The sequence below is a fragment of the Plecotus auritus genome (assembly GCF_963455305.1).
Source record: "Plecotus auritus genome assembly, chromosome: 6".
NCBI classification, from domain to species: domain Eukaryota; kingdom Metazoa; phylum Chordata; class Mammalia; order Chiroptera; family Vespertilionidae; genus Plecotus; species Plecotus auritus.
Genome location: NC_137773.1, coordinates 29,470,961 through 29,492,105, shown reverse-complemented (window position 1 = coordinate 29,492,105; position 21,145 = coordinate 29,470,961). Strand labels below are relative to the sequence as shown.

At 46.1% G+C, this 21,145-nt stretch overlaps 1 protein-coding gene across 19 annotated transcripts in view; it reads left to right on the top strand.

Annotated features, from left to right (window-relative positions):
- Positions 1–21,145, top strand: part of LOC308250372 (protocadherin gamma-C4) — a gene marked incomplete at its 5' end in the record, with an annotated part of 563,663 nt that overhangs the window by 474,156 nt on the left and 68,362 nt on the right. Inside the window, one exon of one of the 19 annotated variants that reach the window (XM_080672926.1) lies at positions 539–3,113. The exons of 14 other annotated variants lie outside the window; for them this stretch is intronic. In XM_080672926.1, the coding sequence (XP_080529052.1) occupies positions 696–3,113 (2,418 nt within the window). Of the gene's footprint in view, positions 1–538; positions 3,114–4,235; positions 7,599–9,764; positions 12,200–13,013; positions 15,624–18,213; positions 20,795–21,145 lie in introns of those variants that run through there. 4 more of the 19 variants (XM_080672918.1, XM_080672924.1, XM_080672914.1 and 1 more) reach the window with 4 other exon arrangements.

Genomic DNA, 21,145 nt, shown 5'->3' with positions numbered 1-21,145 from the left:
ATGTGTAAAATGTTAAATTATAGTTTTCTTAAACTAGGTAGGACTTTTGCACAGGTAACAGAATATGATTAAAGATAAAAATCTTTTTAAAAAGATAAAAGTATTATCACCTCAATGTCTCATCTTAAAAGAAGTTAATTAAAATATCTTGGATTTGCTTGAGAAGGAAATATATATTAAACAAAGATGGCTTTTGTTGATCATTGTTGCATTTGGGTGATGGGTATATGAAGATTCAATAATAATGCTCTCTACTTTAGTATAAATTTGAAGTATTCCATAATAAATTTTGTGAAAACACTAAGTATATAGGCATCCGATGTAAACAAAAATTGGGGGCTATTATATAACTGCACTTTTGAAGAGAGATATATTTCTGGAGATAAATTGGATTCAAGACTAAAATGCCAGACTGCAGTTCCACATGGAGACTCTGGGCGCCGCTGTCGGCCAGTGCAGGGAGAGCGCTGACGGCCGGCATTCTTCAGCCTCTAGCCTGGGATTTCCTGCGCAGCCACCAACACAGAAAGAAGGAAACCCGCTAGCACAGTGGGGCTCCTAGCCGCGCAGACTCTCTTCTGCACAAACGGATTCCCAGCTATCTGTCCTAGGACGAATGCTCTTCCAGTGACTCTGTGGCTTGCGTTTCTTGGCTTTCCACAAAGACTGGGACCCAGCGAGAACTAGAGCGCGCGATGGGAGGGAGCTGCGCGCACAGAGGCGGGGCCGGCCGGCCGCAGGTACTGTTTCCCTTTCTGCTGCCTTTGTTCTACCGCGCGTTCTGCGAGCCGATCCGCTACTCCATTCCTGAGGAGCTGGCCAAGGGCTCGGTGGTGGGGAATCTCGCCAAGGACCTAGGGCTCAGTGTCCTGGAAGTGTCAGCTCGGAAGCTGCGAGTGAGCGCGGAGAAACTGCTTTTCAGTATAGACAGGGAGAGCGGGGACTTACTGGTGAAGGACCGAATAGACCGCGAGCAGATTTGCAAAGAGAGAAGAAGATGTGAGTTGCAGTTGGAAGCCGTGGTGGAAAATCCCTTAAACATTTTTCATATCATTGTGGTTGTTGAGGATATTAATGACCATGCCCCTCAATTCGATAAAAAGGACATACATTTAGAAATTTTTGAATCTGTATCCGCAGGTGCACGAATATCCCTTGACCCTGCCACTGATCCCGATATAAACATGAACTCAATTAAAGATTATCATATAAATCCTAACTCTTACTTTAAGTTAATGGTTAGAGTTAATTCCGATGGTGGCAAATACCCAGAGTTATCTTTGGAGAAACCCCTAGACCGGGAGGTGCAGCGGTCTCATCACTTGATACTGACGGCCTTGGACGGAGGGGATCCGCCACGAAGTGCCACCGTTAGAATAGAAATTTTTGTCAAAGACACCAATGACAACCCCCCGGTGTTTAGCAAAGATGAATATAGAGTCAGTGTAAGTGAAAATCTGCCCCCTGGGTCCTCCGTGTTGCAGGTGACAGCCACTGACCAGGACGAGGGGGCCAACGCCAAAATAAGCTACTACTTCAGGAGCACTGCTCAGAGTACGAGGCACATGTTCTCCTTGGACGAGAAAACAGGCATGATTAAGAATAACCAGTCACTGGATTTTGAGGATATGGAAAGATATACTATGGAAGTGGAAGCAAAGGACGGAGGTGGTCTCTCCACCCAATGTAAAGTAATAATAGAAATCCTAGATGAAAATGACAACAGCCCAGAAATAATCATCACTTCTCTCTCGGATGAGATTTTGGAGGATTCCCAACCAGGAATGGTCGTGGCCCTCTTCAAAACACGGGACAGGGATTTCGGAGGAAATGGCGAAGTCATGTGTAATATAGAAGGAGACGCTCCTTTCAAGATTTACTCCTCTTCTAATAATTACTACAAGCTGGTGACAGATGGGGCCCTAGACCGAGAACGGACTCCAGAATACAACGTCACCATCACAGCCACCGACAGGGGCAAGCCGCCCCTCTCCTCCAGCACCACCATCACCCTGCACATCACCGACGTCAACGACAACGCCCCGGTTTTCCAGCAGTCAGCCTACCTGGTCCACGTGCCAGAAAACAACCCGCCCGGGGCCTCCATAGCGCAGGTCAGCGCCTCCGACCCCGACCTGGGACCCAATGGCCAGGTCTCCTACTCCATCGTGGCCAGCGACCTGGAGCCACGGGCGCTGTCGTCCTACGTGTCCGTGAGCGCGCAGAGCGGGGTGGTGTTCGCGCAGCGCGCCTTCGACCACGAGCAGCTGCGCGCCTTTGAGCTGACGCTACAGGCGCGCGACCAGGGCTCGCCCGCGCTCAGCGCCAACGTGAGCCTGCGCGTGCTGGTGGGCGACCGCAACGACAACGCGCCCAGGGTGCTGTACCCGGCGCTGGGGCCCGACGGCTCTGCGCTCTTCGACACGGTGCCGCGCGCCGCGCAGGCGGGCTACCTGGTCACCAAGGTGGTGGCGGTGGACGCGGACTCGGGACACAATGCCTGGCTGTCCTACCACGTGCTGCAGGCCAGCGAGCCCGGACTCTTCAGCCTGGGGCTGCGCACGGGCGAGGTGCGCACAGCCAGAGCTTTGGGCGACAGGGACGCGGCCCGCCAGCGCCTCCTGGTGGCCGTGCGGGACGGGGGACAGCCACCCCTCTCAGCCACCGCCACGCTGCTGCTGGTCTTTGCTGACAGCCTACAAGAGGCCCTTCCGGACCTCACCGAACGTTCTACGCCTTCTGACCCTCAGGCTGAGCTGCAGTTCTATCTGGTGGTGGCCTTGGCCTTGATCTCTGTGCTCTTCCTCCTGTCCATCATTCTGGCGATTGCCCTGCACCTTTGTCGCTCCTCCAGTCCCTCCGTTTGGGGCTGCTTGCAACCTGGTCTCTGCTCCAAGTCTGGACTTGGGGTTCCCCCCAACTACAGTGAGGGAACATTGCCCTATTCCTACAATCTGTGCGTTGCCCAAGCTGGAAAGACAGAGTTTAATTTCTTAAAATGCAGTGAGCCCTTGCATTCCACTCAAGACATAGTTTGTGGTGATTCTTCTGGGGCCTTAATATCACTTCAAAGTGGGAATGATTTGACTTCGCATCCTGAGACCCTAACACCGGTGAGTTTCATTTTTGTGTCTTCAGTGATATTCTACTAGTTTCTCATATTTCAGGTGTACTCGTTCATTTTTATATCTAGAATAATTTTTAGAAAATCCATAAGTAATCACCATCTTGTCTTCTCAGTTTTCACTTTAGCTGATTATATTTTTCAAGATACTATACTTGGTTCAGAAGTTGCTCTGTAATTTAAAAAGAATGTTACTCAATTAGAGGTATCTTTTCAAGCTGAGATTAGCAAAACAGAGGCAGTGGTCTTGGCTTCTTACCAAATAAATACATAATAACCTATCCAAGTCTGTTAAGATTTAAGATAAAATTTCTATATCCTACTTATATGTTTTTAAAGTTTAATAATATTCAGGCACTTGTTATATATCAAAGCATGTGCTCCTTCCAAAAGAACATTTATTGCATACAATCTTATAGGTGTTTTTAGATTTCTTTTTTCACTATTTTAATAACTTATAAAATGTAAGCATTTGAGAGGTAGGGTGAGCAGATCCATGAATTCCTGAGACTATATGCGAAGTTATAGATGTATGATGTATTTTTCTTGGGAGAGGTGTCAAAATTTTGTTTCCATTGCCACGGTTTCTATGGTCCCAAAAACTTAATACTAACTACTCTGGCTGAATTGTTTTCTTCAACTTTGGTCCTTCTGGCTTTCTTCTTATATTTACTTGTCTTTTCTTGGAGCTCAAGTTGTACTCTTCCAATCTTCTTTCCTCTCCATTGCAAGATCAAGAATTTCCAAGAAAGCAAATGAAATGTTCTTGCCTTTTGTGTTTAGTCTCTGTCTTGGATTGTCTGGCATACAAATCTTTGAAGACTAAAGATAAAATCTATGAAGAGTTACATATGTGGGACATAGTGGCATAAACACTTCAAACACGTGTTCTCCGTATGAAAGAAGTGAACCTCTAAGCCCTTCACCTTTGAAGGGAGAACTGCTGCTGGGTTGATGGGCACATACAATTGAAGGTATGTGTAGCCCTTTACTTTGGGCTCCCATACAAAATGTTAAAAGAAGAGAATATTTAAATTGGCATCAGTGCCCTGATGAAAACAGGCCATTTGACATAAGCACTTATTTTTTAAAAACATACATCACTATTTCTAAGTTTGTTTTTGAAAATTGTAGCACTTGAAACTCATGTACCTATATCTCTTCCAATTACAATTACAATTACAATTACAATTACAATACACGAGACATATTCCTCTAGTTTTTTATTACCTTCTCAATTTATTTAAATAGGTCAAACCAACTTCTAATAATATATACCCCAAATAAGATACATTAAAAAGATTAGTTGAGGCTCAATAAAACTACTTTAGAAAACAACATTTTGAAGACCTTTTATACAATCTTAGCACTAAACAAGCTTAATTAGTTAATTAAATCTAAAATAAAAATATTTTAAGTAAATTGTTAGGGGCATACCTCAGAGTTTCTATATGAATGTCTAAACATAATTGGATCGTTTATATCTAAATTTAAAATAAAATTGTAAAACTTCTGAATATATTTAGAAGCTCATAGGAAATAAAATAAGCATTACTTACCTCTGGATATATTTCTGTTGAGAAAATAAGTGTTGAGATACATATTTAACGAACTATTTTCATTTAGCATTTTATAGTACTTTCGTTCCAATAGATTCTATTCAGTAAAGAAACCTACTAATAGTTTATTTAATGATATCAGCCGAGAAATCAAAGAAGTAATGTAAAATAAAATAAAATCTCCAACAAAGAGGAGCGTTTGTTTTCTATGGTATACATAGTGGGTGCAGTAACTTCTGAGGACTCCGGGCGCCGCTGTTCACCTACTAGGAAATAACCGCAGCCCGCGCTCCATCCGGATTCTCAGGGCTCCAACTACACAAAAGCTCCACAGTTCCTACAAACCGGCTCCGGGGCTGCAGCGACACTCACTAGAATTTAAGGTGCTCAGCCTACAGAGACTCCTTGCAGCCAGAGAAAGAGAAAGGGACCGGTCAAAACACGCAACGTGTCCAGTGAGGACATTGCCAGAATTCCGTGACCAAACAACAATGGCCGCTCAAAGGAATAGCTCCGACCGCAGCGCGCTGGTTCTGCTCCTCCTTTTCCTCGGTGCGCCGTGGGAGTCTGATGCCCGGCAGATCCGCTACTCGGTGCCTGAGGAGCTGGACAAAGGCTCCTTCGTGGGCAACATCTCCAAGGATCTGGGACTGGAGCCCCGGGGTCTGGCGGAGCGCGGAGTCCGCATCATCTCCAGAGGTAGGACGCAGCTTTTTGCTCTGAATCCGCGGAGTGGCAGCTTGGTCACGGCGGGCAGGATAGACCGGGAGGAGCTCTGCGCTCAGAGCGCGCGGTGTCTGGTGAGTTTTAACATTCTTGTGGAAGACAGGGTGAAACTTTTCGGGATTGAAATAGAAGTAACTGATATCAACGATAATGCCCCCAAATTCCAAGCGGAAAATCTAGACGTAAAAATCAATGAAAATGTCGCTCCAGGGATGCGTTTTCCTCTCCCGGAAGCTGTTGATCCGGATGTGGGCGTGAACTCCCTACAGAGCTACCAGCTCAGCCCTAGTAGGCACTTCTCTCTAGCAGTTCAGAGCCGTGCCAATGGTGTCAAGTACCCGGAGCTGGTGCTGGAGCGCGCCCTGGATCGGGAGGAAGAGGCACAGCACCATCTGGTCCTCACTGCCTCCGATGGGGGTGACCCTCTCCGATCTGGCACTGTCCTCATCAGTGTCACTGTCTTCGATACAAATGACAACGCACCTGTCTTCACTTTGCCTGAATACCGAGTGAGTGTTCCCGAGAACTTGCCTGTGGGCACACAGCTGCTGACAGTCACTGCTACCGACAGGGATGAAGGAGCCAACGGAGAAGTGACATATTCATTCCGAAAATTACCTGATACACAATTACTGAAATTCCAACTAAACAAAAATACTGGAGAAATAAAAATATCAGAAAATCTAGATTATGAAGAAACAGGCTTCTATGAAATAGAAATACAAGCAGAAGATGGAGGAGCATATCTTGCAACTGCAAAAGTGTTGATTACAGTAGAAGATGTAAATGACAATAGTCCAGAGGTGACTATCACATCTCTGTTTAGTCCCCTGAAGGAAGATTCACCTCTGGGGACTGTTATAGCTCTTTTAAATGTGCACGATCTAGACTCTGGGCAGAATGGACAGGTCACCTGTTCCATAGCAGGAAATCTACCATTTAAGTTAGAAAAGTCCATTGACAGTTACTATAGATTGGTAACACATGGAGCTCTTGACAGGGAGCAGGTATCCTCTTACAATATTACTGTAACAGCCACAGATGGAGGAAGTCCACCCCTGTCGATGGAAACTCACTTCACCCTGCAAGTGGCAGACATCAATGACAATCCACCCACCTTCTCTCACATATCCTACATTACCTATATCCCAGAGAACAACCCAAGAGGTGCTTCCATCTTTTCAGTGACTGCACTAGACCCCGACAGCAAAGAGAATGCTCAGATTATTTACTCTCTAACTGAAGACACTATCCAGGGGGCACCTCTATCTTCCTATATCTCCATCAACTCTGACACTGGAGTCCTGTATGCACTTCGCTCCTTCGACTATGAGCAGTTTCGTGACCTACAGATGCAGGTAACTGCCACAGATAGTGGTAGCCCACCACTCAGCAGCAATGTGTCACTAAGCCTATTTGTGCTGGACCAGAATGACAATGCTCCAGAGATCCTGTACCCCTCTCTTCCCACCGATGGTTCCACTGGTGTGGAGCTGGCACCCCGCTCTGCAGAGCCTGGTTATCTGGTGACCAAGGTGGTGGCAGTGGACAGAGACTCAGGCCAGAACGCCTGGCTGTCCTACCGCCTGCTCAAGGCCAGCGAGCCAGGGCTCTTCACGGTGGGGTTGCACACGGGAGAGGTGCGCACTGCAAGGGCCCTGCTGGATAGAGACGCCCTCAAGCAGAGCCTGGTGGTGGCTGTTCAGGACCATGGCCAGCCCCCTCTCTCCGCAACTGTCACACTCACTGTGGCCGTGGCTGACAGCATCCCAGACGTCCTGGCCGACCTGGAAAGTCTTGAGCCTTCCAACAACCCTGACCACTCCAGCCTCACACTGTACCTGGTGGTGGCAGTGGCTGCTGTCTCCTGTGTCTTCCTTGCCTTTGTCATCATGTTGCTGGCACTCAGACTACGCCGCTGGCACACATCTCATCTGCTCCAGGCTTCAGGAGGCGGGTTGGAGGGCGTGCCCGCCTCGCAATATGTGGGCGTGGATGGAGTGCGGGCTTTCCTGCAGACCTATTCCCATGAGGTCTCCCTCACTGCTGACTCTCGGAAGAGTCATCTGATCTTTCCCCAGCCCAACTATGCAGACACGCTCATCAGCCAGGAGAGCTGTGAGAAAAAGGATCCTTTGTCTTTGTTAGATGATTCGAAGTTTCCTATAGAAGATACCCCTTTGGTTCCAGTGAGTTCTATTTTTACTCCATTCCTTTCATTTAAAAAAGATTATGATTGGTTTTGTTTTTAGGTTTGCAGCATGTTGATGGGAATTCTTAATCTTTATTCTTTCATATTTTCCCTGTTTCAATTTGCTCCTTGCTAAAATATTCCAGAGTAGAACTTGTCAGTTATTAAGACTATGGCTTTACGTTAGTTCTGGTAAACATTTATGTAATGGCAACGAAGCTCTATTGTCGTAAGATTGTTCCGATTAGTTTTGCAGAGCCTTATCTTTTATAGTTTTGTGTCCTGTCCTTTGGTCAGATGCTGAAATCCTAGCTCTGATTTTGAAGGCAAGTCTGGTAAACATAGGTAAATGTCAGAAACAAATGCATTGACATCACTGGAAGCATAACTCAAACACAAGGCCACTCAGTGTTGTCCTTCCCAAGGAGAAGGGCAGAAGTACACCTTTGTGGTTATATTCTTTAAACTATACCTTGTAATGACAATCACAATTCAATTTACTTCCTAGAGATTTCGATTTTTCATCAGTATTTTATAAGAAGTCATAACAATGTGTGCTTAAATTTTTCCAAGTGCAATCATATCCGATAACACTGCAACACCTTTTTTTTTTTTTTTGCCTGCGATTCTAATTTCATACTGTAGTGTGGAAGACATAGCATTTTAATTTTAATTTGACTTTCCTTGCTCAATCGGGTTTCTAGAAAACATATAGAAGGTTAAATTGTACAAATTTTAAGTTCTTCTCTCTCTGTTTTTTTCTTCTTTTTTTGGTTAAATTCTCCAATCTCTGAGGCTGAAAAGTATGTAGTTTGGGGAGACAGATGGGTTTGTACATGTTCCCAAGAACAGAATCAAGGGTTGTGTGCCAAGAGTATTTCAGTAGCTCCTTAATGTAGTGGAAGAAATATCCACCTGAAACTCTGAAATTGAGTCAAAATAAATTTAAAGTCAAGAAAAAAATGTTATTTCTGTAGGATATGAATATAAGCAGAGAGGTACACAAAATTATTCTAAGCAAATTATCAGTGGAGTTACTGATGAACCTATTTGGGTTATTGAAGATAGTGATGTATTGGTTTGATCTCTTACTTTTATTACTAATATTCTTCTAAAATAATATGTTAGCATAAAGGCAAAGAGTGTCCTAATGTGTGTCAACATACTTATGAGAACATTACTTTTTTCATGTCATTCAACATTTGTTCAATGATAGGTGTGCGGAAGGAAAACACACCCTTTGGGTCATAGTTAATAACTTATAAATAATTTAAACTGTCACTTAAAATTTCTGTCCATGAGAGTCAAAATTATTATGCAGCCATCTCAAATAATTCTTTTATCTTGAGAAATACTGTTTTTTTAAAATAGCTACTTTGACATGGTAACTATTGTAAGCAAATGTTTTAAATATAATTACTTAAAAGCTACACAGGACACTTTATATTATTGTAATCAATATGACAATGGTTGCATACTAGTTACTACATATGGGGGGGATGGATTAATACTTTCTAGCCAAATATAAACTAGGGTCGAAGACAAAAATGTAGTTTTTTTGCTTATCTTCAGTATTTTCCTTTGTAAATAATTACTCTTAAAAGGAAAAACAATGATTGCCTCTGGATGGAAGAACTGGATAGCAGTAGAGCATGAGATAGAGACCTACTTTTCACTTTACAATCTTTTGTGCCTCATTGACTTTTGAAAGAAATACTTTTATCTTTTCACATTTATGTAAATTTTGAAAATATAAAAATATATAGTTTTGACTATGGGAAAAGCATGTTTCATAATGAAAACGGAATCACTGAGGAAAAAGAGTCAAATATTTTAGCTTTTAACATTCAAAGAAAAAGATTTCCTGAAATGGAGAAAACTTAGGCTGCGGTTCCACACGAGGCCTCTGGGCGCCGCTGTCGGCCAGTGCAGGGCAAGAACCGACGCCCGGGGATCCTCAGCCTCTAGCCTAGGATTTCCTGTGCAGCCACCACCAACACAGAAGGAAACCCGCGTATACACTAGGACTCCGGGTAGTGCAGACTCTCCCAGCACAGGCGGATTCCCAGCCCCAAGACTGGGGACTCCGCTTGTCCTGGGCTGAATGGTTTTCCAGCGTGATAGTGTGCACTTTTTCCAACTGGAAAGACTGGGACCCAGCGAGAACTAGAGCGCGCGATGGGAGGGAGCTGCGCACAGAGACGCGGAGCCGGCCGGCTGCAGGTACTGTTTCCCTTCCTGCTGCCTTTGTTCTACCGCGCACTCTGTGAGCCGATCCGCTACTCGATTCCCGAGGAGCTGGCCAAGGGCTCGGTGGTGGGGAATCTCGCCAAAGATCTAGAGCTCAGTGTCTTGGATGTGTCCTCTAGGAAGCTGCGAGTGAGCGCGGAGAAACTGCTTTTCAGTATAGACAGGGAGAGCGGGGACTTACTGGTGAAGGACCGAATAGACCGCGAGCAGATTTGCAAAGAGAGAAGAAGATGTGAGTTGCAGTTGGAAGCCGTGGTGGAAAATCCCTTAAACATTTTTCATATCATTGTGGTTGTTGAGGATATTAATGACCATGCCCCTCAATTCCATAAAGATGAAATAAACTTAGAAATCAGTGAATCTGTCAGCCCAGGAATGGGAACAATTCTTGACTCTGCAAAAGATCCTGACATTAATATGAATTCACTGAGCAAATACCAACTAAGTCCTAATGGATATTTCTCATTGGTGGTGAAAGACAATCCCGATGGTGGCAAATATCCAGAATTAATATTGAAGAAGACCCTGGACCGAGAAATGCAGAGCTCACACCACTTGGTACTAACAGCCTTAGATGGTGGGAATCCGCCCCAAAGTGGCACTGCTCAGATCCGAATCCTGGTAGTGGATGCCAATGATAACCCCCCTGTGTTCAGCCAAAGTGTGTACAGGGTCAGCATTCCGGAAGATGTGCCCCCAGGCACCTCTGTGCTGAAGGTGAGCGCCAGTGACCAAGACGAAGGCTCCAACGCAGAGGTCACCTACTCCTTCCTTGGTGTGGCTGATAAAGCCCAGCACGTGTTCTCTCTGGATTCTGCAACAGGAAACATTATAACTCACCAGCCCTTGGATTTTGAGGAAGTAGAAAGATATGTAATGGATGTAGAAGCAAAGGACCGAGGATCTCTCTCTACACAGTGCAAAGTAATTATAGAAGTTTTAGATGAAAACGACAACAGCCCGGAAATAATCATTACGTCTCTCTCTGATCAGATTTTGGAAGATTCCCGTCCAGGAATGGTTGTGGCCCTCTTCAAAACAAGGGACAGGGATTCCGGTGAAAATGGAAAAGTCACATGCAATTTAAGTAGAAACGTTCCATTCAAGATTCATTCTTCTTCTAATAATTACTACAAGCTAGTAACAGATGGGGCCCTAGACCGAGAACAGACCCCGGAGTACAATGTCACCATCACAGCCACCGACAGAGGCAAGCCACCCCTCTCCTCCAGCAGAAGCGTCACCCTATACATCAGGGACGTCAACGACAACGCCCCGGTTTTCCAGCAGTCAGCCTACCTGGTCCACGTGCCAGAAAACAACCCGCCCGGGGCCTCCATAGCGCAGGTCAGCGCCTCCGACCCCGACCTGGGACCCAATGGCCAGGTCTCCTACTCCATCGTGGCCAGCGACCTGGAGCCACGGGCGCTGTCGTCCTACGTGTCCGTGAGCGCGCAGAGCGGGGTGGTGTTCGCGCAGCGCGCCTTCGACCACGAGCAGCTGCGCGCCTTTGAGCTGACGCTGCAGGCGCGCGACCAGGGCTCGCCCGCGCTCAGCGCCAACGTGAGCCTGCGCGTGCTGGTGGGCGACCGCAACGACAACGCGCCCAGGGTGCTGTACCCGGCTCTGGGGCCCGACGGCTCTGCGCTCTTCGACACGGTGCCGCGCGCCGCACAGCCGGGCTACCTGGTCACCAAGGTGGTGGCGGTGGACGCGGACTCGGGACACAATGCCTGGCTGTCCTACCACGTGCTGCAGGCCAGCGAGCCCGGACTCTTCAGCCTGGGGCTGCGCACGGGCGAGGTGCGCACGGCCAGAGCTTTGGGCGACAGGGACGCGGCTCGCCAGCGGCTGCTGGTCTCTGTGCGTGATGGGGGACACCCGCCCTTATCTGCCACTGCCACGCTGCTCCTGGTCTTCGCTGATAGCCTTCAAGAAGCGCTGCCAGACCTCAGCGACCACCCCACGCCCTCTGACCCTCAGGCTGAGCTGCAGTTTTATCTGGTGGTAGCTTTGGCCTTGATCTCCGTGCTTTTCCTCCTAGCGGTCATTCTGGCCATTGCTCTGCGCCTGCGAAGCTCTTACAACCCCGCCACTGGGGGCTGTTTTGAGTCTGTTCTCTGCTCCAAGTCTGGACCAGAGATTCCCCCTAACTACAGTGAGGGAACTTTGCCTTATGCCTATAATCTTTGTGTGCCTGGGAATCAAACTAACCCGGAATTAAATTTTCTCACATCTGCCGATCATTGTCCAGCCAAACAAGATACTCTCAACAAAGATAGCTCTTTAGCGCTATTGGCTGGCATTCTAACTCCTAGTGTTGAAGCAAATAAGAAGACTTTTAAACAGGTAAGTAGTTAAAATAATGCTTTTTATATTCCAATATATATCAATACAGTGCTTTAATTTCAAGATCCTATGTTCAATCTCTTGATATAATTTCTAAAATAAATCCTTGGTCAGACCTATGAGTATCACTATTAAGACAAGTTTACAATGCTGCTATCCTTCTAATATTCAAATGCATTTTAAGGTAAGTATATAGAGAAATCTCATGAAATTTTCATGAAATAGAATACCCTTTAATTAAGGATATGGAATACAGGTATATTTTATATAATGGTATTTTAAATAACCCTAATTCCATCCAAATTTTCTCAAATGTTTCATCTTTATTTTTCTCAATAAAGAACCATTAGTAAGAATTATCGCCATGCATCCTATCTGATGATCTTGTCAGGACCGTGCTAGTTCCACATCAACAAATGCTATTCTCTTCAGTTGGTAAAAATTAATAGGAACCAAATCTAACCTGCAAGTGTTCCGTTCCAGTAATATTTGAAAACTTTTTTAAAAAATTTAAACAATTAAAATTGTTAAAATTAAATTGTTAAAATTGAAAATTTTAAAAAATTAATCTTTCCAAAAGTGCTCTTGGTGAACTCGTAAAATCACATCATATAACTGTTGTTTGCAATTTAAGCTTTACATGTGCTGTTCGAATGATTCTTGAAAAGGTGAGTGTATTTATTAACTTATAGAACAGGCGCATTAGTTGGGTTTTTCTTACTCGTTGCAATAATAAGTTTGGCCTCTAGGCGCCGCTGTTCACCAACCAGGGGATGGGAAGCTGCGAGCTAGAGTCACTCCCTCCCCTACCTCTATAACACAAAGCGGAGGGAGATGGATACTCACAGATCCTGATGCTGGAAACTTAAAAGTACGGACTTTCCTTCGCTCTCTTATATATTTGGATGCAGTCGGCCCGGGACTTTGTAGATACATAGGCTGAGTCAGGACAAACCGGCTCAAGAAACCTCGGAATATCGGCTCAGCCACTGCCATGGCGAATCAGCTGTTACGCCTGGACCGCAGCGGGCTGGTGCTACTGTACATTTTCCTGGGAACGCTGCGGGAGTTTGGGGCCGGGCAGATCCGATACTCGGTGTCAGAGGAGACAGACAAAGGCTTCTTCGTGGGCAATATTTCCAAGGACCTGGGGCTGCAGCCCTGGGAGCTGGCGGAGCGCCGCGTTCGCATCGTCTCCAGAGGTAGGACGCAGCTTTTCGCTCTGCATCCGCGAAGTGGCAGCTTGATCACCGCAGGTAGGATAGATCGGGAGGAGCTCTGTGAGACGGCGTCCTCCTGTTTTTTAAATATGGAGATACTTGTGGAAGATACCCTGAAGATTTACGGAGTGGAAGTGGAGATAATGGATATTAATGATAACGCCCCCAATTTTCGGGAGGAGGAAGTAGAGATAAAAGTCAATGAGCACGCAACTCCGGGGTCGCGATTTCCCCTTCCTAACGCCAGGGATCCAGATGTAGGAATGAACTCCCTTCAGCGCTACCAGCTCAACCCTAATAGTTATTTTTCCTTGCAAGTTGGAGGCATAACTGATGGGGCTAAGAATCCAGAGCTCGTGCTGGAGGGGACCCTGGACCGGGAGAAAGAGGCTGCCCACCTCCTCCTCCTCACAGCCTTAGATGGAGGAGACCCCATCCGCCAGGGCACTGTCCCCATTCGTGTGGTGGTCCTCGATGTCAATGACCATACCCCACAGTTTACACAGTCTGTGTATCGAATGAGTGTTCCCGAGAACCTCAGCTCTGGATCTCGGGTGCTCGTGGTCAACGCAACTGATCCAGATGAGGGAGTCAACGGGGAAGTGGTGTATGCATTCCGGGACATGGAAAGCAAAGCTTCTGAAATATTCCAGTTGGATTCTCGAACTGGAGAAGTCTCAATACAGGGGCCTCTGGATTTTGAGAAATATAGATTCTATGAGATGGAAATTCAAGGCCAAGATGGTGGAGGTCTCTCGACGACTGCTAAGATGTTGATCACAGTTGTGGATGTGAACGATAATGCTCCAGAAATAACTATCACGTCTTCTACTGACTCAGTGCTGGAAAACTCTCCTCCAGGTACAGTAATTGCTCTTCTAAACGTGCAAGATCAAGACTCTGGAGAAAATGGTCAAGTTTCTTGTTTCATTCATAACAACCTGCCTTTTAATTTAGAAAAGACTTATGGAAATTATTACAAATTGATAACAAACAGAGCACTGGACAGAGAGCAGGTCCAGAGCTACAATATAACATTGACAGCTACAGATCATGGAAGTCCACCCTTGTCTACAAAAACTCATATTTCCTTGAATGTAGCAGATGACAACGATAACCCACCCACTTTTGCTCACTCCTCTTATTCCGCCTACATTCCTGAGAACAACCCCAGAGGAGCCTCCTTCTTCTCAGTGACTGCACTTGATTTGGACAGCAAAGAAAATGCCCGGGTCACTTACTCCCTGGTCCAGGACACCATCCAGGGAGCTCCCCTGTCCTCCTACATCTCTATCAACTCAGACACTGGCGTCCTGTACGCACTGTGCTCCTTCGATTATGAGCAGTTCCGAGACCTGCAGCTACAAGTGATGGCACAGGACAGTGGGGACCCTCCACTCAGCAGCAACGTGTCCCTGAGCATATTTGTGATGGACCAGAACGACAACGCACCAGAGATCCTATACCCTGCACTCCCCACTGATGGCTCCACTGGTGTGGAGCTGGCACCTCGCTCTGCAGAGCCTGGCTACCTGGTGACCAAGGTGGTGGCAGTGGACAGAGACTCAGGCCAGAACGCCTGGCTGTCCTACCGCCTGCTCAAGGCTAGCGAGCCAGGGCTCTTCACGGTGGGGCTGCACACAGGAGAGGTGCGCACTGCGCGGGCCCTGCTGGACAGAGATGCGCTCAAGCAGAGTCTGGTGGTGGTGGTCCAAGACCATGGTCAACCCCCACTCTCCGCCACCGTAACACTCACTGTGGCTATAGCGGACAGTATCCCAGATGTGTTGGCTGACTTGGGCAGTCTTGAGTCTCCCACCAACCCTGATGATTCAGGCCTCACTCTGTACCTGGTGATGGCGGTGGCCGTGGTCTCCTGCGTCTTTCTCGCCTTTGTCATCGTGCTGCTGGCGCTCAGGCTGAGGCGCTGGCACACATCTCGCCTGCTCCAGGCTTCTGGAGGCGGGTTTGCAGGCGTGCCTGCTTCCCACTTTGTGGGCGTGGATGGGGTGCAGGCATTCCTGCAGACCTATTCGCATGAGGTCTCTCTCACTGCAGACTCCGGGAAGAGTCACCTGATCTTCCCACAACCCAACTATGCGGACACGCTCATCAGCCAGGAGAGCTGTGGGAAAAGCGAGCCTCTCTTGATAGTTGAAGATTCAGTTACCGGTATAGGCAAATGTAATCCTGCAAGTAATCAGGTGAGATTTTTTTCCTGCCTTCCAATTATTAGTGTCTCTGCACAAGTCTGTTAAGTGGCTCTTTTGGTAAGCCTGTTATGAAAACTGTTGTGGGGGGGGGGCTTATTCAGTTCATACAGACTTCAAGCAATACATGTGACTTGGTATATTTTACCTTTATTCAAACTACCATCATTTTTCAGAAAGGTTTTGTGAAAGTCATTTTTTTAGCTTGGTATATTTTCTTTTGAATCCAAGGGTCCAGTTTTGCTATTATTGCTTGCTTTATAGCAAATTGAATTTTAGTAATATTTTTCTTTCAGTGTCTGTGGCTATCAATGTACACTGGTTATGATTTGCAAACACTTTCTATTTATTTCCCTATTTCAACTTTGCATTGCCTCCATGATTATAATTATATTCTATCATTATTTGCTTTACTTCTAGTGATCAGATTTGACCCTGTTGATTCAAAAGCATACTCTCTCTAGCTCTTTTTCATATCTATCTATATACACAGTCACACATATGTCCACATTTACACATGTAAACTTTTCTCTGAGCACAAAAAAAGTTATATTTTCATTTTTGATGGCTGGTAATATGTTTAGATCCTGTTGATTATTTCAACTTTGTCTCATTAATTTATCCCACCAAAACAGACATATTGACTGCCTTTTAATTACTAGACTCCCTTGTGAGAGGAAATGTAGAAAACACTTTTTCCTTTAAGTTCTAGACATCTTTCTATTTCTACAGTTAGTGCATTAGAGAGTTCTGAAGAAATAATTGAATTGTTGAACTGGCGCTATTTCCTTTTATTCTTTTACTTGTACTTTAGTGTGTGTTAAAGATTTTTTTAAAGTGTGAAGACACAGAAATGCTTAATTTTGATCCAGTGCCTCTCAGAAAGTTATTTTCAAATTTGTTAAACATGTCTACATTTTTCAGATTTATTCATATGGAATAGTTGTGAATATAAGAGATGGAGTGGGTATTCCTCTAGATATTTTTGTTTGTTTTCAATATATAAGCAAATCATGAACTCCCTCTTTATTTCCTTCATAAACTCATTTTGTATTATATCTAAGTATACTCAGTTCTTATATTTATAACCAACTTGATATTGAAGCCCTAGGAGTTACCTACTAACACATGTGTTATCTGAAGCAAGGTCTAAGAAAGTCAAGGAGAGGAGACCTATCTAGGGTATCAGACCACAGGAATCATCTCCATAATCACTACAGCTCCTCACCCTCACACCACTACTTCTAGATATTCTGTCCAAATTACTAGCATATTCATGTTCCCTTTCCAGTTTTCCTTTCTCATTTAGGAGTTGGCCTTAGTAATTAACTCTACATAGAGTATCTAATGTTTGGGTGAAAAGAATTTCAACTGTAGGAAAGGAAAGTCTTACAACAAATGCCTAAATTTGTCTTGAAGTCAAGAAAATGTTAGTGTGTTTTGAGCATCTAGGGATAGAATTATGCTTGTGGAATTCCAAAATGAGAAAAAAGATTTAGCACATTTTACTTGAACTGAAATTAGATGAATAAAAAGGATATGAGGTATTTTGCTGGAAGAGGGAGATGTTCCATATTTTTTAAAATGTAGGCTAGCCCTGGCCAGTGTGGCTTAGTTGGTTAGGCGTTGTCCCCTGCACCAAAATGTTGCAGATTCCATTCCGGTCTGGGCATATGCCTGGGTTTCTGGATCCCCAATGGGGAGCATTCGGAGGGAGTTGATCTGTTTCTCTTTCACATTGATGTTTCTCTCTTTTCCTCTCCCTCTCTCTAAAATCAATAAAAACATGCTTTTAAAAATGTAGTCTGAACTAGTTAGGAGCTGGCAACCAAGATCCTGGAAAATAAAAAGAAAAGGTTGGCTTTGAAACTTGAGATTAAGAAGGTTATTTTGACTCAGAGGTAGTAATAAAGTGCAACATATGGTCCATTTAAATAAAAGGACAAATAAAACACCCTCACATTTCATGACATTAAATTCCTATGGTAACCTACTGGGGTATACTTTTATATTGTTTATGGTGTAAGTGTAAAATACTTAACAATCCCTTTCATAAATCTCTTTTATAAGTAACAAGGAAGACTTGATGTGTCATTGGTCATCCTTATCCTGAGTACAACCTATATAGCTTTACGCTGTCCTCCAGTTTCCTGATAAATGGAGGAGGGAAATTAATCTGCACAAAAGATTGAATCTAATACTAGGTGTCATTTCATGGCTGTCAAAATGTCCCCATACCACTTGGTGGGGCTATTTTCTCACGTGGTCTTTGTTCTAAGTCAGGAGAGAAGACTTTGCTTTGTTCTTCCAATATCTGCACTGCCTCTGGTTTGAAAAAGACAAACTTTTCTCAATGGTGATTTTATGGCTCTTCTATAGGATCCCATCTCTAGGGAACTTCCTTTTGAAGCAAACACTGGAAAACAGACACATCCAAAACTCACAAATTGCCTCCTTTCCTAGACATAAGTCCAACACAGCTGTTGGAATACCGAATCCCATTATTTGCAAGGCTTCTGCCTGCAGTTTTCTAAGCAAACTCTGAGCGCCGCTGTTGGCCAACGTGCTGCAAGAGCTGGAGTCCAGGATCCACCGGGTGTTTTCTGCGCAGTCACAAAAGCAAGTAGAAAGAAGAGGGGCCCGGACTCCGGCTCACGGCTCGGCAAAGCTGATTCCGGAATACCGACTGGGATACCTGCAAACTGGGAGCCTTGAGTTTTCTACGCGGTGGAAGTAGATATTTAAACACAATTTGTAAAGAAAGCATCTTCTCAATGCCAGAAGCTGCAGCAGGGCTCAGAAGGATGGGAACTAGGGCGAAGCAGAGGAGCCGGACCCCGCGGCGATGGCAAGTACTCTTTTTCTTCCTGCTGCCTTTGTTCTGCGGGGCGCTCTCCGAGCAGCTCCGCTACTCTATTCCGGAAGAAATGGCCAGGGGCTCTGTAGTGGGGAATCTCGCTAAGGACCTGGGGCTGCGGGTACGGGATTTATTGACCCGCAACCTCAGAGTTAGTGCAGAGAAACAATACTTTGCCATAAACACGGAGAATGGGAACTTACTTGTGAGTGACAGAATAGATCGGGAATCGCTCTGCCCTCAAAACCCTCTGTGTGTCGTGCCCTTAGAGATTGTAGCAGAGAAACCTCTAAATGTTTTTCACATAAACGTGATGATAGAAGATATAAATGACAATCCACCTCATTTCCCCCAAAATAGCACTGTTTTACAAATCAATGAACTTGCAACTCCAGGAACTCGGTTTGACTTGGAATCTGCTATAGATGCAGATGTAGGGCCTCACTCTCTCCAGAGTTACCAACTCAGCTCTAATGAGTACTTTTCTCTAATGGTAAAGGATAAAACTGAAGGCAAGAATGCCCCGGAATTGGTGTTAGAAAGGCCCCTGGACCGGGAACAACAGAGCTCCCATCTCCTGGTCCTGACAGCAGTTGATGGAGGTGACCCGGTCAGAACCGGCACTACTCAAATTAGGATTGAGGTTACTGACGCCAATGATAACGCCCCAGTGTTCAGTCAGGATGTGTACAGAGTTAGCCTTCGAGAAAACTTGCCCTCAGGCACCTCTGTGCTAAAGGTGACAGCCACCGACCAGGATGAGGGCATCAATGCGGAGATCACGTACTCCTTCAAAGTACTAGGAGATGTTGGAAGTATGTTTATGCTAGACCATCAAAGTGGAGAAATTAAATCAAAAAACCCTATAGACTTCGAAATCAGTAGCAGTTATACCATAATCATGGAAGCCAAGGATGGCGGAGGCATGGCCACCAAATGTAAAATTATACTCGAAATTCTAGATGAGAATGACAACGCCCCAGAGGTGGTGTTCACTTCGGTGTCTAGTTCCATAACCGAGGATGCAGAGCCCGGGACGGTGATTGCTTTGTTCAAAACACACGATAAAGATTCCGGAGAAAACGGGAAGGTCATATGCCTCATAAAAGAGGAAGTTCCTTTCAGAATTCAATCTTCTGCCAATAATTACTACAAGCTGGTGACAGATGGGGCCCTGGATCGGGAACTGACCCCGGAGTACAATGTTACCATCACAGCCACCGACAGAGGCAAGCCACCCCTCTCCTCCAGCAGAAGCGTCACCCTATACATCAGGGACGTCAACGACAACGCCCCGGTTTTCCAGCAGTCAGCCTACCTGGTCCACGTGCCAGAAAACAACCCGCCCGGGGCCTCCATAGCGCAGGTCAGCGCCTCCGACCCCGACCTGGGACCCAATGGCCAGGTCTCCTACTCCATCGTGGCCAGCGACCTGGAGCCACGGGCGCTGTCGTCCTACGTGTCCGTGAGCGCGCAGAGCGGGGTGGTGTTCGCGCAGCGCGCCTTCGACCACGAGCAGCTGCGCGCCTTTGAGCTGACGCTGCAGGCGCGCGACCAGGGCTCGCCCGCGCTCAGCGCCAACGTGAGCCTGCGCGTGCTGGTGGGCGACCGCAACGACAACGCGCCCAGGGTGCTGTACCCGGCTCTGGGGCCCGACGGCTCTGCGCTCTTCGACACGGTGCCGCGCGCCGCACAGCCGGGCTACCTGGTCACCAAGGTGGTGGCGGTGGACGCGGACTCGGGACACAATGCCTGGCTGTCCTACCACGTGCTGCAGGCCAGCGAGCCCGGGCTGTTCAGCCTGGGGCTGCGCACCGGCGAGGTGCGCACAGCCAGAGCTTTGGGCGACAGGGATGCGGCTCGCCAGAGGCTGCTGGTCGCTGTGCGCGATGGGGGACAGCCACCCCTCTCAGCCACCGCCACGCTTCACCTGATCTTTGCGGACAGTGTACAGGAGGCACTGCCAGATCTCAGCGACCATCACACACCTTCTGACTCCCAGGCTGAGCTGCAATTTTACCTGGTGGTGGCCTTGGCCTTGATCTCCGTGCTCTTCCTCTTGGCGGTGATTCTGGCCATTGCTGTGCGCCTGCGACGCTCCTCTAGCCTGGCTACCTGGCGCTGCTTTCAGCATAGTCTTTGTACTAAGACTGGACCAGGGATTTCTCCCAACTACAACGAGGGAACCTTGCCTTATAACTATAATCTGCATGTTGCCTCGGATTCTCAAAAAACAATGTTTAATTTTCTCTCTATGACGCCAGAAATGGTCCCGCCACAAGATCTTTCTAATGAAGCATCCTTGATAGTAAGTGTCACTGAGGAGAATAAGTTAATCTCTAACTCTGTTGCTTCTACTCACAAGAGTTTCAATGAATGCCTTTCATCTGCAAATGGTTTGCTTTAATTTTCTTTATTAACTACAAAGAGGAGAATGCATGAGAAAAGGCTTTTAAAAGGGGACTTAGGAATGATTTTATAATATTCAGGTACTTTTGCTAGGGATTCTTTGAATCCCAGTGAGTAGGTCAATTTTATGCCCTTTCTTTTCTCAAATCCACCTGTATATTTCTTCCCAATTTAAAAAATATTATTTGATGGTTGGCCTGCCAAACGTGCTTATCCTCCGAATATAAATATTTACATTCATGAAGGCACA